This window comes from Camelus bactrianus, chromosome 17, assembly GCF_048773025.1.
Source record: "Camelus bactrianus isolate YW-2024 breed Bactrian camel chromosome 17, ASM4877302v1, whole genome shotgun sequence".
Lineage (NCBI taxonomy): Eukaryota > Metazoa > Chordata > Mammalia > Artiodactyla > Camelidae > Camelus > Camelus bactrianus.
The window spans coordinates 17112501-17130989 of NC_133555.1; the positions used below are offsets into that span (position 1 = coordinate 17112501).

An 18489-nucleotide genomic window follows, 5' to 3' on the forward strand; every position below is an offset into this window, starting at 1 on the left:
GTAGTGCTCTGTGACGCGCTCCCGCGTGCCCGCGCGGGACGCGAGGCTCAGGACCTGCTGTTGTCCTGTTCTGTTCTGTTCTTTTTTTTTTTTTTTAATTTTATTTATTTATTTTATTTTATTTTATTGTATCTTTCTTCCTTTTACTCTTTTGGGAAGAGTGAACTGCAGCTTGGATGTTGCAAAGTTGTGTGTATCTGTGTGTGCTGCCAGCTCTCAGCTGTCCCCCTCCAGCTTTTCCATCACTCTCTCTCTCTCTCCCTCGCCCGCTTCACCGCCCTTCTCTCTTCTCCCCTTGGCTTGTCTGGTTTTCTGTTGTTGCTTTAAGCCCCCTCCGTTGCTAGTGTTATAAACCCGGAGGGAGGAAGACAAGCTGGGGAGGGAGATGGGGATTGAATGAATGTAAATGGAGAGCGAGCGAGCGTGAGTGTGCGCGAGTTCGGGCCACCCATCACACATGCAAGCCTGCTCTCCAAACTTAAAGTAGAAACTCTATGTGGATTTATGCCTCATTTTTTTAATGTCTCCTTTCTGTCCATCACTGAGAACAATTGTAAGTTCACTGCACACATTTTAAATATGCACACAGACACGTCCACACATTATGCAGACACATACTCAGGTGCATCTAATGTGTATCGTGTCTGTATCTGTGGGTCTGTCTAATCTGTCTGTGCACATATATATAATCTGGTATTTGGAAGTCCACTGGGCCACATGGAATGTATTTTGCGAGTACAGAAAATGAACCTCTGCACATTTTCCTATGGCTCACAGTTGTGAGGGATGGGGGAGCGTTTGAAATGTGGGTTTCACTCCCTGAAGTCACTTGTTGATGAACCACCATATTTTTAACAGTAATTCCCTCCTTGGTATAATTAACAGAAAATTAGTTTCTAAAAGTAAAAATTGGGTCAGAAAGGGAGATTATGAAAATGTACAATGGCAGAAGCCTGACCCGCCAAACCCCATTTATGCAGCCGAGTTCCCAAATGCTCTGGAGTGCCTGGTGACTCACTGGCTTCTTCCTCGGGCGGGTTTAGTGTAGGCAAGAGGTTAGCCGACTAGGGGAAATTAAAACAATGTTGTACATTATATTGTTACCAGCCATCGGAAAGCCTATTTTGTATGCAAGACAGCAATGCCGAGATATATGGAGAGCCCTAGGCTAAGTACAGAAGATAATTACATTTGGAATTTTACTGAGTTAAGTCATTTACAGCTTCAAATAGTTGCAGAGAAAAATCAGCCAAAACACACTTAAACTTTTTGTGGTGACTTTCCAGGATAGGAAGGATTTTTTAAAATTAGTTACCATCTTCTATGACAAATTAATTTTTTTTTAGTCAGAATATCTCAAAAGTCGTTTGCTTTCAGTAGTTAATATTTTTCCATTCAGACTACAGATACGAACTTATTAGGACAGTGGGATATTTATACAAGCGAGGGGCGCATCATAAAATTCCATAATTGTTACATAAGTCTTCGGAAACTTTTTAAAATTTAGCATGTTTATTGGGAAGGAAAAAAGGAGTGTATTTATCTCACCCCCCTTCCCCGAGTTCACTTGTGATTGAAACATAGTAAGCCCTTGAAGATTTGGATTTAACAGAACCAGCTATGTGACTATTGCTACCTGCCTTTATATGTATCGGTGGTGGTGTTTATAAAGTGATCCGTGTTCCTGCATTTGTTTGTTTAATTGATAAAATTAAATTCTTAATGATCAGCTAGAATAAATTGTTTACCAGAGCTGTCATGGTTCACCTAGGTTGGCATTCCAGCCTGCAGATTTGAGTGTGGGGCCCATGTTAATTACTAGAAACTGGTGATTTTATCCAATACTCCTTGCTCTGCCCAAGAAGCGGGCAAGAGACAAAGAGAAGTTAGACTCTTAGGATATCAGGTGTATGTCTCTTGGAGCTTGACTGTTGTGATTTGGTGGCTGTGGCCTGGGAGTGGAACAAACCGGTACGATGATGCTTTGATTATTTGTGGATTTCATTCATTCATAGGTTTGTTTCCCTTCATCCCTCGGTTCTGCATCAAACCAAAGGCAGGGTTTTCAGTTTTTGATAGGTATTGAAGATGAGCTTCTGGCCAGAAGTTACAATGTGGTAGTTACCTGGGATGCTCCTAATAATGTTTTTGCCAGCAAGTTTGCTTTAATGGACGAAGGGAGGGCTAATTCTGAAGAGTCAGCTTCCAAGCTTGAGAAAGTAGGAATGATGACACAATGCTTGTTGAGAGCCAGGGTTGGCAAACTACAGACCCTGGGCCGAATCCCACCAGTGAAGAAAGGTTTTTGCATTTTAAATAGTTGGGGTGGTGGTGGGGGTAAGAATCTAAAGAGTAAATTATATGAAATTCATATTGCAGTGTCCGTGTGTAAGGTTCTGTTGGAACAGGGTCATGCCCATTCATTTACACCTCGTCTCTGTCTGCTTTTGCTCTACCACAGAGAAGTTGAGTAATTGCAACTCAACTTATGGCCTGCAGAGCTGAAAATATTGACTATGTGTCTGGCCCTTACAGAAGTTGTTTCCCAGGCAGTCCCTGGTCTAGAGGATGAGAAGGAAACAATTTGCATCCCATCATTAGTTCCCCTCGGTTCCCGGCTTCTTAACAGACTGCTGGCCCCTCATCACTTCCTTCTTGGCCTTGGTGTATGAAACCAGCCTCATTCAGGTTCCCCTAGTAGCAGCTTCACATTCAAGTTCTTGCTGATACTTGGGGGCATGGAAAGCTGGCTGAGGGATATTCACTCATCCGCCCATTTATCAGCTCATGCATTTAGCGAACATTACCCAGAGCCTGTAACACAGCAAGAACCTTGTTGGGGGTCACCAGGGAGGATAAGAGTGAGCGAAATGTGTGTCCTGGTGCTTTCATGCTAGAAAACGAATAGCCTATAAATAAATAACTCTCCGCTGGCACTGTCCATTCACGGGGTAGCGGTAGCGGACACTCACGGGCTCTTGGAAACATGCTGAAAAGAGACTTTCAACGTGAGATAAGGGCCAAACCCAAACAGACCGTACCCATTATTATTATTTAATCAGGCGCAATGCACAAGAAAATGTCAGCAGGTTTTAGTGGTTATAGAAGCCGTGCCCTATGATAGACTTAAGAGAACCCTCCTCAAGGGTTAGATGGAGGGTCTTTGGGTTGCAGATCTGGCCTGTTTGGGAGAGTTTGGGGCAAAGGACAGTGATGCTCACAGCTGGGCTCGTCTGAGGCCCCCCCCAGCTCTAATGTTCAGCGATTCCATGTTTGTGCGGCCCGTTTGCCGGTTCATGCACCCAGGTCTGGAAATGCACTATTTAACCGACTTCCCTCCTAGCCCCTGTCCCCCCAGAGCCTGAGGGCTTGTGGGGACCAGGTCCGTGCAGCGGTAGGTGTTCTCGAGCTTCAGCAGCCTTCCTGTCTTGTGTCCCGTTGGCCTCGCTCCTATCACCCTGCTCCCCCATCCTCTCTACAGCAGACCCCACGCGGAGGGGACACCCTGTGCATGACTGACCCAAGGGCTGCTCCTCTGTCCCTTAAAGAGGGCATTTCCCTGTCCAGGAAATACCTGGCCCTCCGAGTATCTCAGAGGATATTACAGAATTACCATTTACTAACTTGAATTTGAAAAACGTCTGCACCACTTAGCACTCCAGGAAAGAGCAGTCAGGGCCTGAGCATGTTCCCCAGGGGTGATCACCGTGCTAGAGCAGGGGGAGAAATGCCCCCTCGACCAGCCAGACTCTCTCTGCAGAGCAGTACTTGGGCGTCTGGTATCTTCATCTGGGAGAGGTCACATGTGCACCCCCACTGTAAAAACAAACCCAGTACGCTCAAATTGTATCTTCAAAATAGATCAACAGAGGTTCATTATGTCTACCCTGGAGAATCATTGTGAAAGAATTCCACCAGGGGATGCAGGAGGACAGAGTAGATCAGACGTGACCAAAGCCAGTAACAGCCATTGGAGTATTATCCTGTGTACCTTTCTAGCCCCCAAATCTAAGCCCTGAGAACCTCGACTCTGACCTCGAACTGAGGGCCCTGGTGTATCTCACCTCCCTAAAGAATTAGATGCAATTTAAAAAAAAAAAATCACCATTGTTGGCCTTAGGGGATAGTGGCTAGAGATGTTTGCCTTCATGGTGCTGTCTGTCCAGTGGTACCAGGGAACCAAATGGAAACGCCTTTAAGATTCTGATGGTGAGAATTCAAGTGACCAGGCAGAAATCAAGATGATGGGGGAGAGGCTGGCTTAGACCTGTCTATTCAGCCTTGTGGGTGTGATGCTTCTGTGTTGGTTTTTTTTTTTTTTTTTTGGAAGATAACAAAATATATAATGCACGTTTTCTTAGCAGTGGACTCCTTATGTAGAGCTTAACAGAGAAAGGTTGGTTAGTTCAGTTGTCACGGTACACCCTGTTACTGGGCTCACAGAGAGAAGGAGGGTCAGAAAGACACCTTACTGGGCATTTGGAACCTTTTTGATATTTCTAACTGCATTTCATTATTACAAAGGCAGCTGTAATTTTTTGATACTGATCAAAGGACTAGACGAGGACCAACCCCAACTGGTACCAGGAAACCGAGCATTGTGAACTCCAAGAAATGATATGAGCTCCTACATGGTACACTTAGGGATCTAATGTGAAGACAGATTGGACACCAAAGAAATCATTTGGGTCCAGGACAGGGAATGCCGTTTTTGAGGTCAGGGAGTGTATTTTAAGATTTCATATATTAGATGTTTTCTTGACAGAGTCCTCTAGGTAATATGCAGTAATGGAAATGACTTAGAGTTGGAGGGGGAAAAATTCCCACAGTCGGTATGCATGGTCTTGAATAGTGATGTGTGCAGCTCCCTCCTCCACAGGACAGGGACAGAGGGGCGGAGACACGGGAGCTGGAAATATGTTGAGAGTGAGAATTCCTTCCCCCACCCCAGATGCCAGGGTCAGAATTGCAAGGAAGCACGAGAAGCTTCCTTGAGAGTTGCCTGCTGGATTTAAATTCGTGTTAATTCAGTTATCTGGGTTCACTCAGGTGGGAGATGCTAATAAGCTCTCGCAACCGCTGAGCTGTGGATGAGAAAACACAGAAGGTATCTCAGTGGCTGGGCCAAAATTCCATTTTGGAAAAAGGGAAAAGCATCCAGTTTAACAGACAACAGGAGAAAAGTCTTCTGATGCACTTACCTGTCTTAGCTATTCATGGTGTAGATATAGTTTTCTGGATACATGTATCGGTTTTACTCTGTTCTGTGACCCTGCTGAGCCATCAGCGCATCCTCTTGGGTGTATGCAGATGGGTTTTGAATGGAAGGAAAAAGAAGCCTTGGCAAGTCAGCATTTTCATCACGTCCATGATTCAGCGTGTGTCTGGGGACAGGGCTCAGGACAGGCTTCCTACAACCCCTCAGCCTGGAGACCCTTTCAAGTAAATATTGAAACCAGCCAAGGGGAAAAGGAGCCACCAGACTGATGGGGATGACCTGCCTGGCCCCAGGCAGCGGGGTGGGGGTGGAGGGACGTGTACCTTTTATTCATTAGTAATTTGATTCCATGCAAGCACTGTTGACCAAGCACTGGGTGCATTCCAAGCACCGGAAACATGAGTGAGGCAGCCCCTTCCGTCCTTTAGCATGTAACCTGATGGGGGGGGGTGGGACAGCACACCAGGCAGAGTTTATAAGGAATGGGGGGAGACGGTAAGGAGTTGTCAAGGGAATGAGCTCCTGGCAAGGACATTCCAGGCCCAGGGAGCCACTTGAGGCTGTGCCTAGATTACAGGGGGAGGGAGGAGGAGAGTGGGGGAATATGGCGTTCTTTGTAAATTCATCCATCTCTTCAACAAGATGTGATGGTGACCAGCCATCGCAGTTTGCTTGCCTGGGACACATGGATTCCTGGGACTTGGGATTTCCTGTGACAAAAGTAGGCTGGTCCAAAAAAAAAAAAAAAAAAAAAGTGGGCTAGTCCTGGGCAAACTGGGTTGAGTTGGTCACCCTAAGGATCCGTTTGAATCCAGCAGCCATAGAGAGATCTGTGGAAGGCCCATACTCTGCTGGTAACGGTGTCATAAGGGAGCACAAAAACCACCAGAAAGGATGTTTGTTGAGCCCCTGCTGTACTGCCAAGGCTCTGCCCTAATGTTGTGCCTTCAGTTTCATTGACTCCTCTCAGAGAGTAGATTCCACCTATTTTGTCCATCCAAAGAGTCATTTTTTAAAGGAAGAATCTTAACATTTGGAAATTAGGATGTGTCTTGCTTTTAATGAACATGTTTAATGTAATATATCTTGTTCCTTGAGAAGGTGTTACTAAATGGATGGTGAGCTTAATGATGGTCTCGTTAGAGTCAGAGAAGTAATTGCTACCTTCCCCCTTTATAGATGAGGAAACTGAGGTCTAGAAGATCTAATTCATGTATTGAAAGCTAACGGTAAATGATGGGCAGCCCTTGGGATTCTGGTCCAGCCTTTGTGAACTACCCCCCCCCCCCCAATGCCCAGTGCCAGTGCTGTAGGGCATTTTACCCTGGGGTCACCATGGCCTTGTTAGCGGGGAGGACATTTTCCTCTGTCCTTCTGGGTTCTTCTGGCTGGTGTAAGAATTAAGCTGACATGAGAAAGATGAACAGGAGAAAATCAGACCAAAGTGTAGTAACACGTTTACACAGGTGAAACCCAGGAAAACCGAGGAGTCACTTATCAGAATGGCCAAAACCCTCACCTTAAATACCATCTTCAGCTAAAGACAGAAGAGGATGTTGGGGGCAATGGTTTGGGACCTCAAAGGGACAGAAAACAATTCACATGGAGATGGAAAAGTAAATGTTAGGTAAATAAATGTTTGCCAGGGTGTGCAGAGACAATGGGACACAGAGTGGACTCCGATCTCTGGGCCTCGCAGTGTTTCCTATCCCCCGCACCTAGCCCGTGTTCTCTGCAGATGTCACTGGTGATCGCTTTGTTCCCACAGGCCCTCAGAATTCTTTTAGGAAGTTAGGAGGAAGGTCAGAGTTTCCAACTGAATCTTTCGGGCCTTGGGAGTTTTCAGCTTGAAATAAGTTTTCAGCTTGAAATAATCTGCATTGCAAAGAGACATTTGGGGTAGCGAGTGTTGCTCCCCTCCAGCCCCACGAGGTTCTTTACGTATATCCAGGCATTGCAGATCCAGAGTTTTAAAGTTTGGCTCATGAAGCCACATTCTTCTCTGTCTCGTGGAGGTTTTCCCTGAACCATCCCGGCAGCAGTGGGGCCAGGCTGGAGCTCAGGGATGCTGAGATGACCCTGAAGTTTTCCAGATTCCTCTACCGCAGGCACCGTAAGCTCTAAGAAAATGTCAGCAGGTAGAAAAGTGCACAGGTTGCAATAGCAGAGGGGAGATTGGAAGCCGAACACAGATGCATTACTGTAGGAACTGTACATGTGATTACTCTACCATTAGCGGTGCTATTTGTAATCACACCAAACTTCCTGGACTTTGGCAAATATATTCATCTGTAATGGGCCCCCCTTTGGACCTTTCTCACCCCCTCCAAAGCAGTACTGAGGACAGTTCCTCACAGCGGGGGCCTTGCAGAGCGTCATGATGCTCTCTAAACGAGCACAGAGCATGATGGGGAAGAAAGAGTCCTAACAGCATCACAGCTTCACGTGGCCAAGGCTTCAGGACTGGGGCCAAGAAAAACGAGGGAGGGTCTGCATTTCTCACTTCCACATCCCCCTTTTGAAAACCAACACACTTATTTGTCATAATTTAAAATCCTGCTTTACGCTGGGAGCATTAGAATTCCTAGACTGTGACAGAGTATTCGTGTGTGTCTGCTTTACATGTCAAGAGAGTCTTTAATAATGACACATGAGGAATGTTGAGATGGTGACAGAGTACAATAAAAGTTGGGAAGTTCTTGGGCTGGGGTGAAATGAGCCATAGGTTGCCTCCCACCTGAGAGCTTTCTTGGCCTTCAAGAAGTCTTTTGTAAGTTCTCAGCAGTTCCTGCTTCTGAAGGCCTGTGAATGAGCACCATTTGAGAGAGTGACTTGAAAATAACTATTTGGCAAATGCTCAGTTTGGTAGGACAGTTTCATTTCTCCTCCTGTCTTGTTTTTGTTTGTTTGGTTTTTTCCCTCTTGTGTTCCTTCTTTTAATCGTATGCACTTAAGAGACTGTGTAATGAGATGCATTCTGCCTGAGTCAGCTCTGTTTAGACCATCATTGTACACGAAACGGCTGAGGAAATCTAGGCAGCCACTGTGGAAGGCATACTCGGCCCCTGGAAGAGAGTAGTGTCCCCCAGATGTACCTCATTAACCTTGGACACTTGGGGTCTTTATTAGAACCACCTATTCCCGCCTCCCTCCCTTGGAGTATTGGGCTTAGCGAGTGTGGGTGAGACCCCAGTCTGTCACATTAGGGATCGTCACTGTCTCCGAATAATCCAGACTTGCCTCGTCATAAACCGGGTGCCTGCTAACACTGCACGTCCCACCCGTCCCGTGGAGGTTCTGCGTACGGAGTTCAGCTGGCAGCGGGATGCGCCAGGGGGGCAGGCAAAGATCTGGGTTTTCAGGTAGTGTCCCAGGTGGTACTTAGGGTCACGCTAGCATGGAAAAGTCAAACCAGCCATCACATAACCAGGTTCTAGAGTTACTATTGCTCCTTCCCAGCTCGCTGACCGCAGGTAAGTTCACCCTGTGAGCCTCAGTTTCCCCAGTTATAAAACACGACACCAGGCCTAGGGGACTTGAAACAGCCACAAGAGCCAGCACCACTTGGCTTCTGTGAACTCGAGTGAGTGACTTGGCCCCTTCTTCTCCTCTGTCCTCAATTTTTTTCCACATCAAATTTCCTCCACTTACTTCAGAAGAATTTTTTTTTCTCTCACAAGTGAGGACCGCCAAATTGGGCTTAAAATGGTTAGTCCTCCTGACAACCTAGAAGATGATTGTGTTAAATGAACCCCAAACCACATTCCCATGTCTCTGCTAAAAGAATGAGCTTAATCTCCTGAGTTTTCATCTTTGAAGATGGTGAATGGGGCTCCTTGCCTTCGGCGCTTATCAGCGAGTCTGGAGCGATACCCTATTCTGGGCTTCCCCAGTGCAGACCATCTGAAACCTTATTTGAAGCCATGGGTAATAGAAAAGGGGACGACCTATGTCAGCCGAGGGGAGAAAAAGCATTTGCCTGGGATGAGGGACAGAGACAGTGAGAAGCGAAGAAATCAATCCATGGGAAATGGGTTTCATCTTTCTGTGTTGAAAATATAAAAATCCTCTCCCCAGTTAGCGCAGCTGCAGACTCCATCAAACCTCTGTTTTGTTGATCCCGATTCCAAACATCTACTCAGCCAGTAGAAGTCTAGGTAGACTAGCCTGATTTAACTCCTTTTTCTTAAAAAAAAAAAAAAAAAAAAAAAAAAGCATTTTTTTTTGAGCATTCATGAAGCACTCGATTCTATGCTAAGCTTGTTATGTGCAAGAATTTATTTAATCCTCAAAAGAACCCTTTAAAGTTTGGAGATGATTATTCCATATTTAGAAGGAGAAATGAAATACTTTAAAACGTTACATAATGTGCTCGGAGTCTCGGAGCCAGGATTCGAATCCAGTGCAGTTTGATTGTCGTGTTCTCGTCCTTTTTAACCCATTTTTGACTCTGCTGTCATTCTTGACTTGGTGACAGGCAGCTCCCCTTCATGTGGGGTCTGTTTTCAGTGCTTTCATGCCAGCTGCTCCTCCTGTACCCCCAGGAAAGCTTGGAGCCAGCCATTCTCTTCTGATATCACAACATAAGAAAAGTGTTTAAATTTGTTAGCCAAATGTTTAGTTGACCTTTGGACTGAATTTCTTATCCGCCTTTTCTTGGCTTGTCATGGGATCCAGTGGGTGAGGGAATGCTGAAGTATACTTGCTAATATTAAATGTTTGTATTCTCATATTGTGATAATGAAAGGAGGCCATGAAAATTGATGGGGATGGTGAGCTCATGGAATGATGGCATAAACAGTAATAAACAATCTGAACGTGTTTTGAAGGACCAGTGAATATTATAAATGCAAGACAGCCACTGTAGAGAGAGGACGTGGTTTCAATGGGTGTGACTTTCTAGTCATTTTGCATTAAAAAAATAAAAAAACCCAGAGAATGAATTTGGTGGATTTTTTTTCTTCAGTTGTTACATCAGTTTGTGTTAGAGCTGTTATTGATGATAAAAAAAATCCAAAACTCTTCCGAGAATGTATATTACCCGTAGTTTGCAGTAATAAACAAAAAGAAAAATTTGGATTTTTGCCTCTCTCTGTAACGTTGCCCACCTTGTATAGGAAAGCAGAGCTGAGGTTGAGGGAAGAGAAGGAATCCGGATAATTCTTACAGTGGAGGTTGAAGTCTAAGTGATAGTTTCATGGAAAAATAAGAAAAGATGCCCTGTGGCAGTAAACCACCAGGGTGACGGGCGTGACCGTGTATACGGATTCCAGGTGGGCGCCGTTATTACCTTTGACCAGTGAGAGGTCAGCCTGGCAGACACGTGGGTGGAACAGACAGGTGATGGTTTCTTTTGGTGCTGGGAATGTAGATTTCCTTCCGCTTGGTCTTTGTAATTGCTACATCAACAGTGTTTACCCCCAAATTAAGTCACAATTAATATTCATCAGACTCTTCAGTAAATATCACCTCTCACCCTTTAATGTATAATGTTCAGTACAACAGACAACTTCTTATTTTTAAAAAGCATGCCATATATGACTTCATTCCTTTTGCCCCAGGAGAATTTTAAAACAAAACTTTTGTTATTTTTTGAAAATTTCAGAATGTTTTAGTTGTAACATTGAAAAACCTAGAACACTTACATAAAAAACAAATAACTGTAGAAAAATGGCCTTGCGAACATTTTAATTGTTCTAACTGAGCCACTTTGGAAAACGGAATTCCTTTAGCATTATGTGTTCAGAGCATCTTCGAGTCTGGCTGTTCAGTAACTTAGTAAAGAACAGAGGATGAATAACATAAAGTGGCTCCTAATATGGTATCATTTTCATTTCCTGTTTGTTGAAAGATACATGCTAACACTGTAAGGCTTTTTTTTCTTTCTTTCTTTCTTTCTTTCTTCTTAATTTATTCCTCCCTGAACCACAAGGGAATAAAAAGAAAAAAAAATCAAATGTGATATGGCTGGAGACTGGGTCATCCAATTAGGGGAAGCTGAAGGCTTTTTCTTTCTTGTTTTTGTACACTTTCCCTCTTCTCTGAAACACCCCTCTCCCTTAAAAAACACCCCTTATTTTAAAATGAATCTTGATTTTGGGGGGGCGTAATTTTAGACTTTGAAAAATTCACGCTGTAAACTGACTATACTTCAGTTTAAAAAATGAATTGATATTTAAAAGATTTGACAATAACTGTGTGACAATGAAAGAATGAGTCCCTCCCCAGTTCTAAGGCATTATTTTGGACAAAGAGTCTATGAAAGTACTGAGCTAAGGGTTTTCTTCCATCTCTCCCTCCCCCACCTCCTTCCTTTCCTCTCTTTCTCTCCTGCGTTTTCTCAGAATTCCACAGTTGTTAACTTAACTACCTGTATCTTTGGGGGATACACTTCCTACTTCTTTGCAGAGGTAATTATTATTTGTCCCTTATGCCCAACTATCTTGAACTATCAAAGATCCCACTGTGTCTGAAACAGTCCAAGGCAAGCATAATGAAAGTAGTATGTAATAAGTCGTGTCTGAGTGCCTGCTGTGTACCTCCAGTTAGAAACTTGTGCGCCTTCAGAAAAAAATGTTCTCTAGAATGAGGAGACTGAATTTTTTGTTAAGACTCGCACATAGTAGGTGCTCACATAGAATAAATTGATGAGTAAGCTGCTTTTCCATTCACTTGAAAATGGGACCTTGTCAACCCTCAAGGCTCGGTGCCTGCCCAGCTCCACACTGCTTGCCAGCACTGTCTTAAGCTATGCCTACCTGTTAAGAAAGGTGAAGCTCGATTTGTGTAAGTGTATCTCTGTGTCTGGGAGTTTTTCCACGACCGCAACAGATGAAGCGATGGGTTGTAGCTCCCTGGCCCCTTTCCCTGTGGCTTCGCCACGAATCGGGCTGGTTAACAGGCATGAGTCACGTTTTTGTCTCCTAGCCGTCTGTGTCACATGGGGCTCCATGGTGCCCGCAGGTCTGGGACTGCCCAGTCAAAGGCTGTAATGCATCTTGTGTTGAGAAATCACACACTGACACCTCCAGTTACCTGGAGCTTGGCGGTGGTCACGTAGCTTTCAAAACGACTAAGCAGTGGTGCAGATTTTGTCATGTGCCGGGGGCCAGAGGGTAATTTGGAATATGTATCATTGTGGATGTGAAAATAGTCATGCATCTGTATTCAAAGAAGTAAACGTAGCATTTTCTCCCTCTCAGCTTGCAAAAGACAAAGAGCGCCTGCAAGCCATGATGACCCACCTGCACGTGAAGTCTACCGAACCCAAAACCGCCCCGCAGCCCGTAAGTACTGAGCGACCCGAGGGGAGAGCCCTCCAGTGTTTCTTCTCTGCTGCCCCACCCCAAGCATCAGAAGGAGGATCACCTAGTCTGGCAGCTTTGAGTACTGAAAGACTCAAGTTCCCTCGGGTTCTGGTTCCCTCTCACGAAGAGGGCAGCCGGCGGGGCACTTAGGGAGGTAGATACGGGGTGACTCAGGCATGGTCCTTGGCCACGAGGCTCAACAGTCAGCTCTTCTTTGGACCGATGACTGACGCAGTGCCAAGGTACTGAAATATATTATGAAAGCTCAGTGCAAGGGTGGGGGGAAAAAGAGAAAACACAACCTTTGTGATTGCTCAGTGGTGGAAACACAGAGGGGAGACAGGCAGACCAAGAATGCAGGGGAAAACTCACGTCAGCCCGGGTTAGCCAGGGGTCTGAGTGGGTCTGAGGAAAGGAGTGAGGGCTGGCTCCGTCCAGCCTCACTGTCACTGAGGAAAGGAAGAGGAAACACCCTGTCAGAAGCTAGAACTATGGAGAACACCTAATGGTTACTGAAGACTTTGAAGCGGAAATCACTCTGGCGCAGTGAGGAGACCAGACGTGGTGCACTGAAATTACATTTCACTTTTAGGAATCTCTTATTTCCTGCCATGTTCCCTCTCACTTGACCTTGAAGAGAGGTGTCACAACACAGATCTAAGTTAACAGCAAAGCGAAAGGATGGTGTCTGAACCCCGTATCCTGCTGGGGCCGTGTTATAAATTGATCGGTTGAACAGTGGTATTTCTCATATACTTACATTTCACCTGATTATTCCAAATGGAGAGAGTGCTTTGCTTCTTGATTTTTAAGATTTGTAAAATTTAAAGGTACACTGCCTTTATTTGATTTGGCTCGAAGTCAGTGTGAAAATTAATTGAGCGTTGACAATCTATAGTTAGTACCAGCAATTTTAATCAATATGCAATGATGCAGCATAATGGCAAAGTATTGGTTTATCTGTTTTGACTGATTTTTTTCTATAAATAAAGCAAACATACACCCATATATGTATGATTTATGGCGAGAGAAATAAAACGGAGTCAGACTATTAACCCAGCAAATATGGTAGCCTGCCAAGATGCAATTGGCAGACAAAATTAATGTCTGAAACAGAACACATTACTGAGATATAGGACATAAAATCATTAAACACTTTGCGCATCCGTTTTTACTAGGAAAGAGCCCTTAGTTTCCATGCGTGTTGCAGCGAATGGCTGGAGGACCCAGTGTGTGGGCTACCCGAAAGAAAGGGGGCGAAGGGCCATCCGGTGTCGTGGGGCCAGTCGTCTGCTGTGCTTTTCGGTGCTGTTCTCATCAAGTGCTGCTTTTAAGGGGATAGTGTGAACCCAGCTGAGCAAATTGATAAGATCCTGACGTGATCCCACTGAGTTCTCCAGTGGGCACAGCCGATTGCTGAGCGAACTGATGGTCTGAACTGATGTTCAATTCTGATGTTGTCTCTCTGGAAGTCTGAGCTGGTTGGTGAGGGAGATGTTTTTTCCCAGGATGGAGGGTTTGCATCTTTAAACCTAGCAACCAGGGAGAGAACGAGATTATCGCCTCCTTCATGGATTACAAACAGTGAGATGAGATTAGGTGTTAAATGTGAAGAGCAGGAAAATGTTTGGACTCAGTCCTCTAGGAATGGACTCACTTAGGATCGTGGGGCTCCCTGGGAAGAGGAGGGATAAAAGCAGAGAAGCAATCGCAGAACCTGCCACGGGTCACCCAGCGCATGGTGGGGCTGGGTGTTGCAGGGAGCTCCACGTGCAGAAACCTCCTTGGACCACAAAAAGGCCCTTGGGCATCTCCATGAGGACCCGTGTTAAGCAGCCAATAAACAGGGAAAAGGAGTCGTGGGGGAGATGCACAGGGAAGGAAGGTTTGTCTTGATTAGTATTTTAAAAAAAATGTTTTACATGCTAGAAAATTATAACTTTGAAGGGGACCTCCTACTAAATTTATTTTTAACTGCTCTATTGAAAATTCCCTAGCACTAGTCAACATTATCTCTGAGTAGCTCAGCACAGTGTTTCTTTATTAAAAGAAATAGGCACGAATATTTTTGACTGAAAAATTAATAGCTTTTGAATTCATACACAGCGGGTTTTCTTTTGCAAAGAAGTCCAATATCGCCGCGCAGCTCTTCTATAACCATTTATTTGGAGTCCAAGTCAAACCTTTGACAGCTAGAGCAGTGCTACAAGCCAATATAAAGAACTCCAAGATGTAAACCAACAATAGGCCGTCTGTGTGAGGTTTGCCATTGTCAAATACATAGATTGTTTGGATTAGTTTATGTAAATGTACTGTTGTATTACCCTTTGAGGGAAAAAAAAAAGATCACATTTGTGTATGAAAAGTGGCTCCCTTCACAGGCAGCATTATAAATTCCTTATCCTTTAACTTACATGTAAGAAGTAAAAATTGGTGCCTGACAAGCAGATATTGTGTGACACTCTGTTGCCAGAGAGAAGCTGCCTTCTTTTCACTGATGGGAAAATAGAAAATTTTATTAGCGATACCATCTTATAAATCAGGAATTATTAAAATACGTATAGGTGAGGGATCGGAAAATTAATTATAAGGCAGACGTGTAGTGTTTCGCATAGATTTTTGCTTCCTTGCCAAAAAAGGGAGCGGGCGCACACACGTGGAGCAAGCCCGTGAGTCTTTCAGCTTGAGGGGTATGGAGTGAAGGTACAGAATACCCCCTTTTTGCCTGTGATTAATTCATTCCCCCTGGAAGAGGAGAAGGCTCAGTGAAGGTTCAAATGTGCATCCTCTGGAACCTTTGGTTTGCGAGCTGCGGTCTGAGGGACTCCAATCTAACCCTAGATGGGGACTTTCATGTTAGAGTCTTGCCAGGAAGTTTATGAAGTGTTTTTTCTTTTTTTTCCATTTCTGTTTAAAAGGAACTTCGTGTTTATTTTAAAATCCTTAGTCACTAAGTGATAGAATGCTGTGCTGTAAACGTTGCTTTTCACTGAATGCCATTTGGGTGGTAAGTGTCATTTGTTGTCTCAGTCATCCAGCCAGTTCCCATTTCACTGCATCGAAGCAACTGCCAAAACCTTCTTGGATTGTTCTTACATCAGCTCATGGGCGTGTTTGCTGGATCCTGTGTGGCGCTCGTGTCCACGTTCAGAGAGTTAGAGGGTGTGCTCGTCTCGGGACAGCCCCGAGCCCTTAGACATGCATCTGAGCCCAGTCCCCACTGGGGAGTGTGTAGGTGCCCTGAATGGGGGGGGGGGGTCACAGTCCTCCTGTGGCTCCGCTGTGGTCGCTGGTCTCTCCCCCTGCTTGCTTTCAAATGTTTTCAGCTGAAAAGTCTCCTTTTCATAATTATACCCAGGACTCAGACTGCAAGGCTGTTTTTGGAAGGGAATTCCTGAGTTTGAAGTAAAGCTACTGTGACAACGAATATTTACTAAATGTGCTACGTGAAAACATAGGGTAGTAAAACAGGAGAGACCCGTCCCTGCCACTGAGGGTGGCTGCAGCCTCATGGGACAAACTCAGAAAGATGCACTCCCGTGTTCACTGCGTGGATCGTGCCGTGAGTGAGCAGAGCGCTGCCCTGGAGGGCGGGGTAGAGGACGGCTTCTGGGAGAAGTGCCGTCTAAGATGGAACCTAAAAGGTGAACAGGGAGAAACGGAAAGAAGTCAGCTCCAGGACTCTTTCCTTCCGGTGTGAGCAGATGCGTGTGTCTGGGGGTCTCTGAGAAAGGCGTGTGATGAAGACCGCTGTGGGGGCAGGCAGGGGTGGCCAGCAGCAGCTCAAATAAGCTTTTTCGTTTTCATGATCTGATTTTATTTTTAAGCTTTTAATTTTGTAAGGCTGAGCCCTGCTGAGGACAGCTGACCGGAGTGTGTTCACTGCTGTACCCCCGTGCAGCCTGCAGCTCTGCCCCAGACTTCTAGGTTCTCGCCGTGGGGGACACAGAGGGCAGAGCCAGTGCCGGGCGTTCAGCATGGCCAAAGGTGTTGCTTTTTTTTTTTTTTTTTTTTTTTGAGTTTTAAAAGATGCTTCTCTTTTCCACGAGCGGAAAGAAGAGAAGCACGAGCGGAAAAAATCAGGCCGTCATAAAGTTTCCTAATGAGAAAGATACTCTTTTGTTCTACACTCTGTAATGTTCTCAGGGTAAAGGCCCCAGTGGGTCGCTTAGGGGTGAACGTCTCCGTGCTGACTCCGGGGAGAGTTTCCTGAATTATTTCCTCACAGGGAGGCCTCACTCAGAGGATAAAGCGATCACCACCACCACCACAAGCCTGCCTGTATTAATCCTTCATGAAGTTGTTACAGATTTTGGCAAAGGGCGTTTCCCTCTCATGATGTCGGGAAAAGACCATCAATTGTATGTTATAATCCCAAGGGCAGGAGAGGTGCCCTCTGCTCCAGGGTGTCCTGACCCAGCAGAGCACAGCTCCCGATCGTGGAGGATCCGCATTCCTGCAGACATGGTGGGCAGGTAATTGCAGTGTAGGTAGCATATCCTTTATGAAACTGTTATAAAACACAGGAACTTGGCTTTATGAAGTGAAATGCAGTATGAGAGGTTCCTTTTTACGCATTCTTTTTTCCTCCAACCGTAGCAATTAGGACTGCTTGGAAATAGTTTTTAGCTCCTGTAAAAACAGTGTCCCCCCCACCCCCCTCTGAAAAAGGGGGTCTTTTCACTGTTAAGCAAATGGCTGATCCTTTGGGCTGTTGGCTGCAGCCTGGCTTTTGAGTCAGAGAAATACTATTCGGCTGTCGTAGAAAGAGATTCACAAGTCTCCCCCTCACAAGCTAGGTTTATATTGTTTCTCATGAAGTCCCCCATCCCCTGGACCTCTGTCAGTGACAACCAGCTTCCCAGTCACTGTCCTCCACCTGCAGCGACCCTAAGACAGAAGCAGGACCAGGCAGAGAGAGTGGTCCCCAATGCCATCGCTGTCCGTCCTCCACCATCTAGTAATGTCCCTCCAGCCTCAGGAAGGCCCTCTCTGAACACGAGTGAGTCATGTCTAGGATTGATCCGCTCAGGCCAGTAAAACCCAGGGCAGAAAAACGAGTTCCGTGAGTCTGAAAGTCCCTGCTAAGTGGCTGGGTCCCTGAGTGTTTGGGTTTCAGGTTTGCCTTTTGTTTCAGACTCTGTTTTCATGTGAGGCCAGAGCACAAACAAAAATAAAAATGAGTTCTTACGGGAATGCTTACGACAGGTCTGTTTCTGTCTGGGGTTTACATCAGTGGTTTGTTTATTTTTGAAAAATGAGAGTGACTCATAATCTTGAAGAGAGAGAGAGGAGGTTACTGTTGAAAAACTCAAGATTGGTCTTTCAAAAAGGGGGCTCAGCAGAGTTACCGGGCAGCTGAGAGAGGTCCCGTTGTGTGGATGGGTAAGATTTCCACGACAGCCCCTCTGGAACTGAATTGGGAGAAGAGGCAATGGTTGGGAGTGCCCATAAGTTGGAGGGGGGAACAAAAAAAAAACCCTGCGGCAGCTTTAAGTGACATAAGAATTTAGCTTTTGGCCGGAGTTTCAAAGAGATTATCTTCGCTGAAATCATCACATGATGGAAACTTGCCATGTAGAAAATATCAGAGTTACTAACTTTTCTAAACATAGCAACTTCTGTTTAAACAGAAAATGAACACAATAAGAAAAATAGGAAAAGAAACCCTCCCAGTCCAGTCCCTTCCTGCTCCGTGCCCCAGAAAAAGTTACCTTTTCCAACCTTCACTGCGATCAGAAACACGAGGGGGCCTGTGCTTTCCTTTCTAATTGATGATGATATTAAGATTTCATAGTTTACAATTAAGATGAATATTTCAAGCCAAACCCTCACCGTTCCCGGTTTGCTATTCTGTTCTAAGCCGATAATTAATTGGGGGGTGGGTGGGTCCACTTTTTTCAGAGAGAGAGACCTTAATTAAGAGAGCAGGTTTGGTTTGAACACAGAGCCTGGTTTTGAGAC

The 18489-nt window shown here is 45.2% G+C and overlaps 1 protein-coding gene across 13 annotated transcripts in view; it reads left to right on the forward strand.

Moving 5' to 3' along the window:
- FOXP1 (forkhead box P1) overlaps positions 1 to 18489 on the forward strand; it is a 549916-nt gene that overhangs the window by 506485 nt on the left and 24942 nt on the right. For all 13 annotated transcript variants that reach the window (XM_074344467.1, XM_010970600.3, XM_074344464.1 and 10 more), the window contains one exon: positions 12421 to 12504. In XM_074344467.1, the coding sequence (XP_074200568.1) occupies positions 12421 to 12504 (84 nt within the window). The remainder of the gene's footprint in view (positions 1 to 12420; positions 12505 to 18489) is intronic.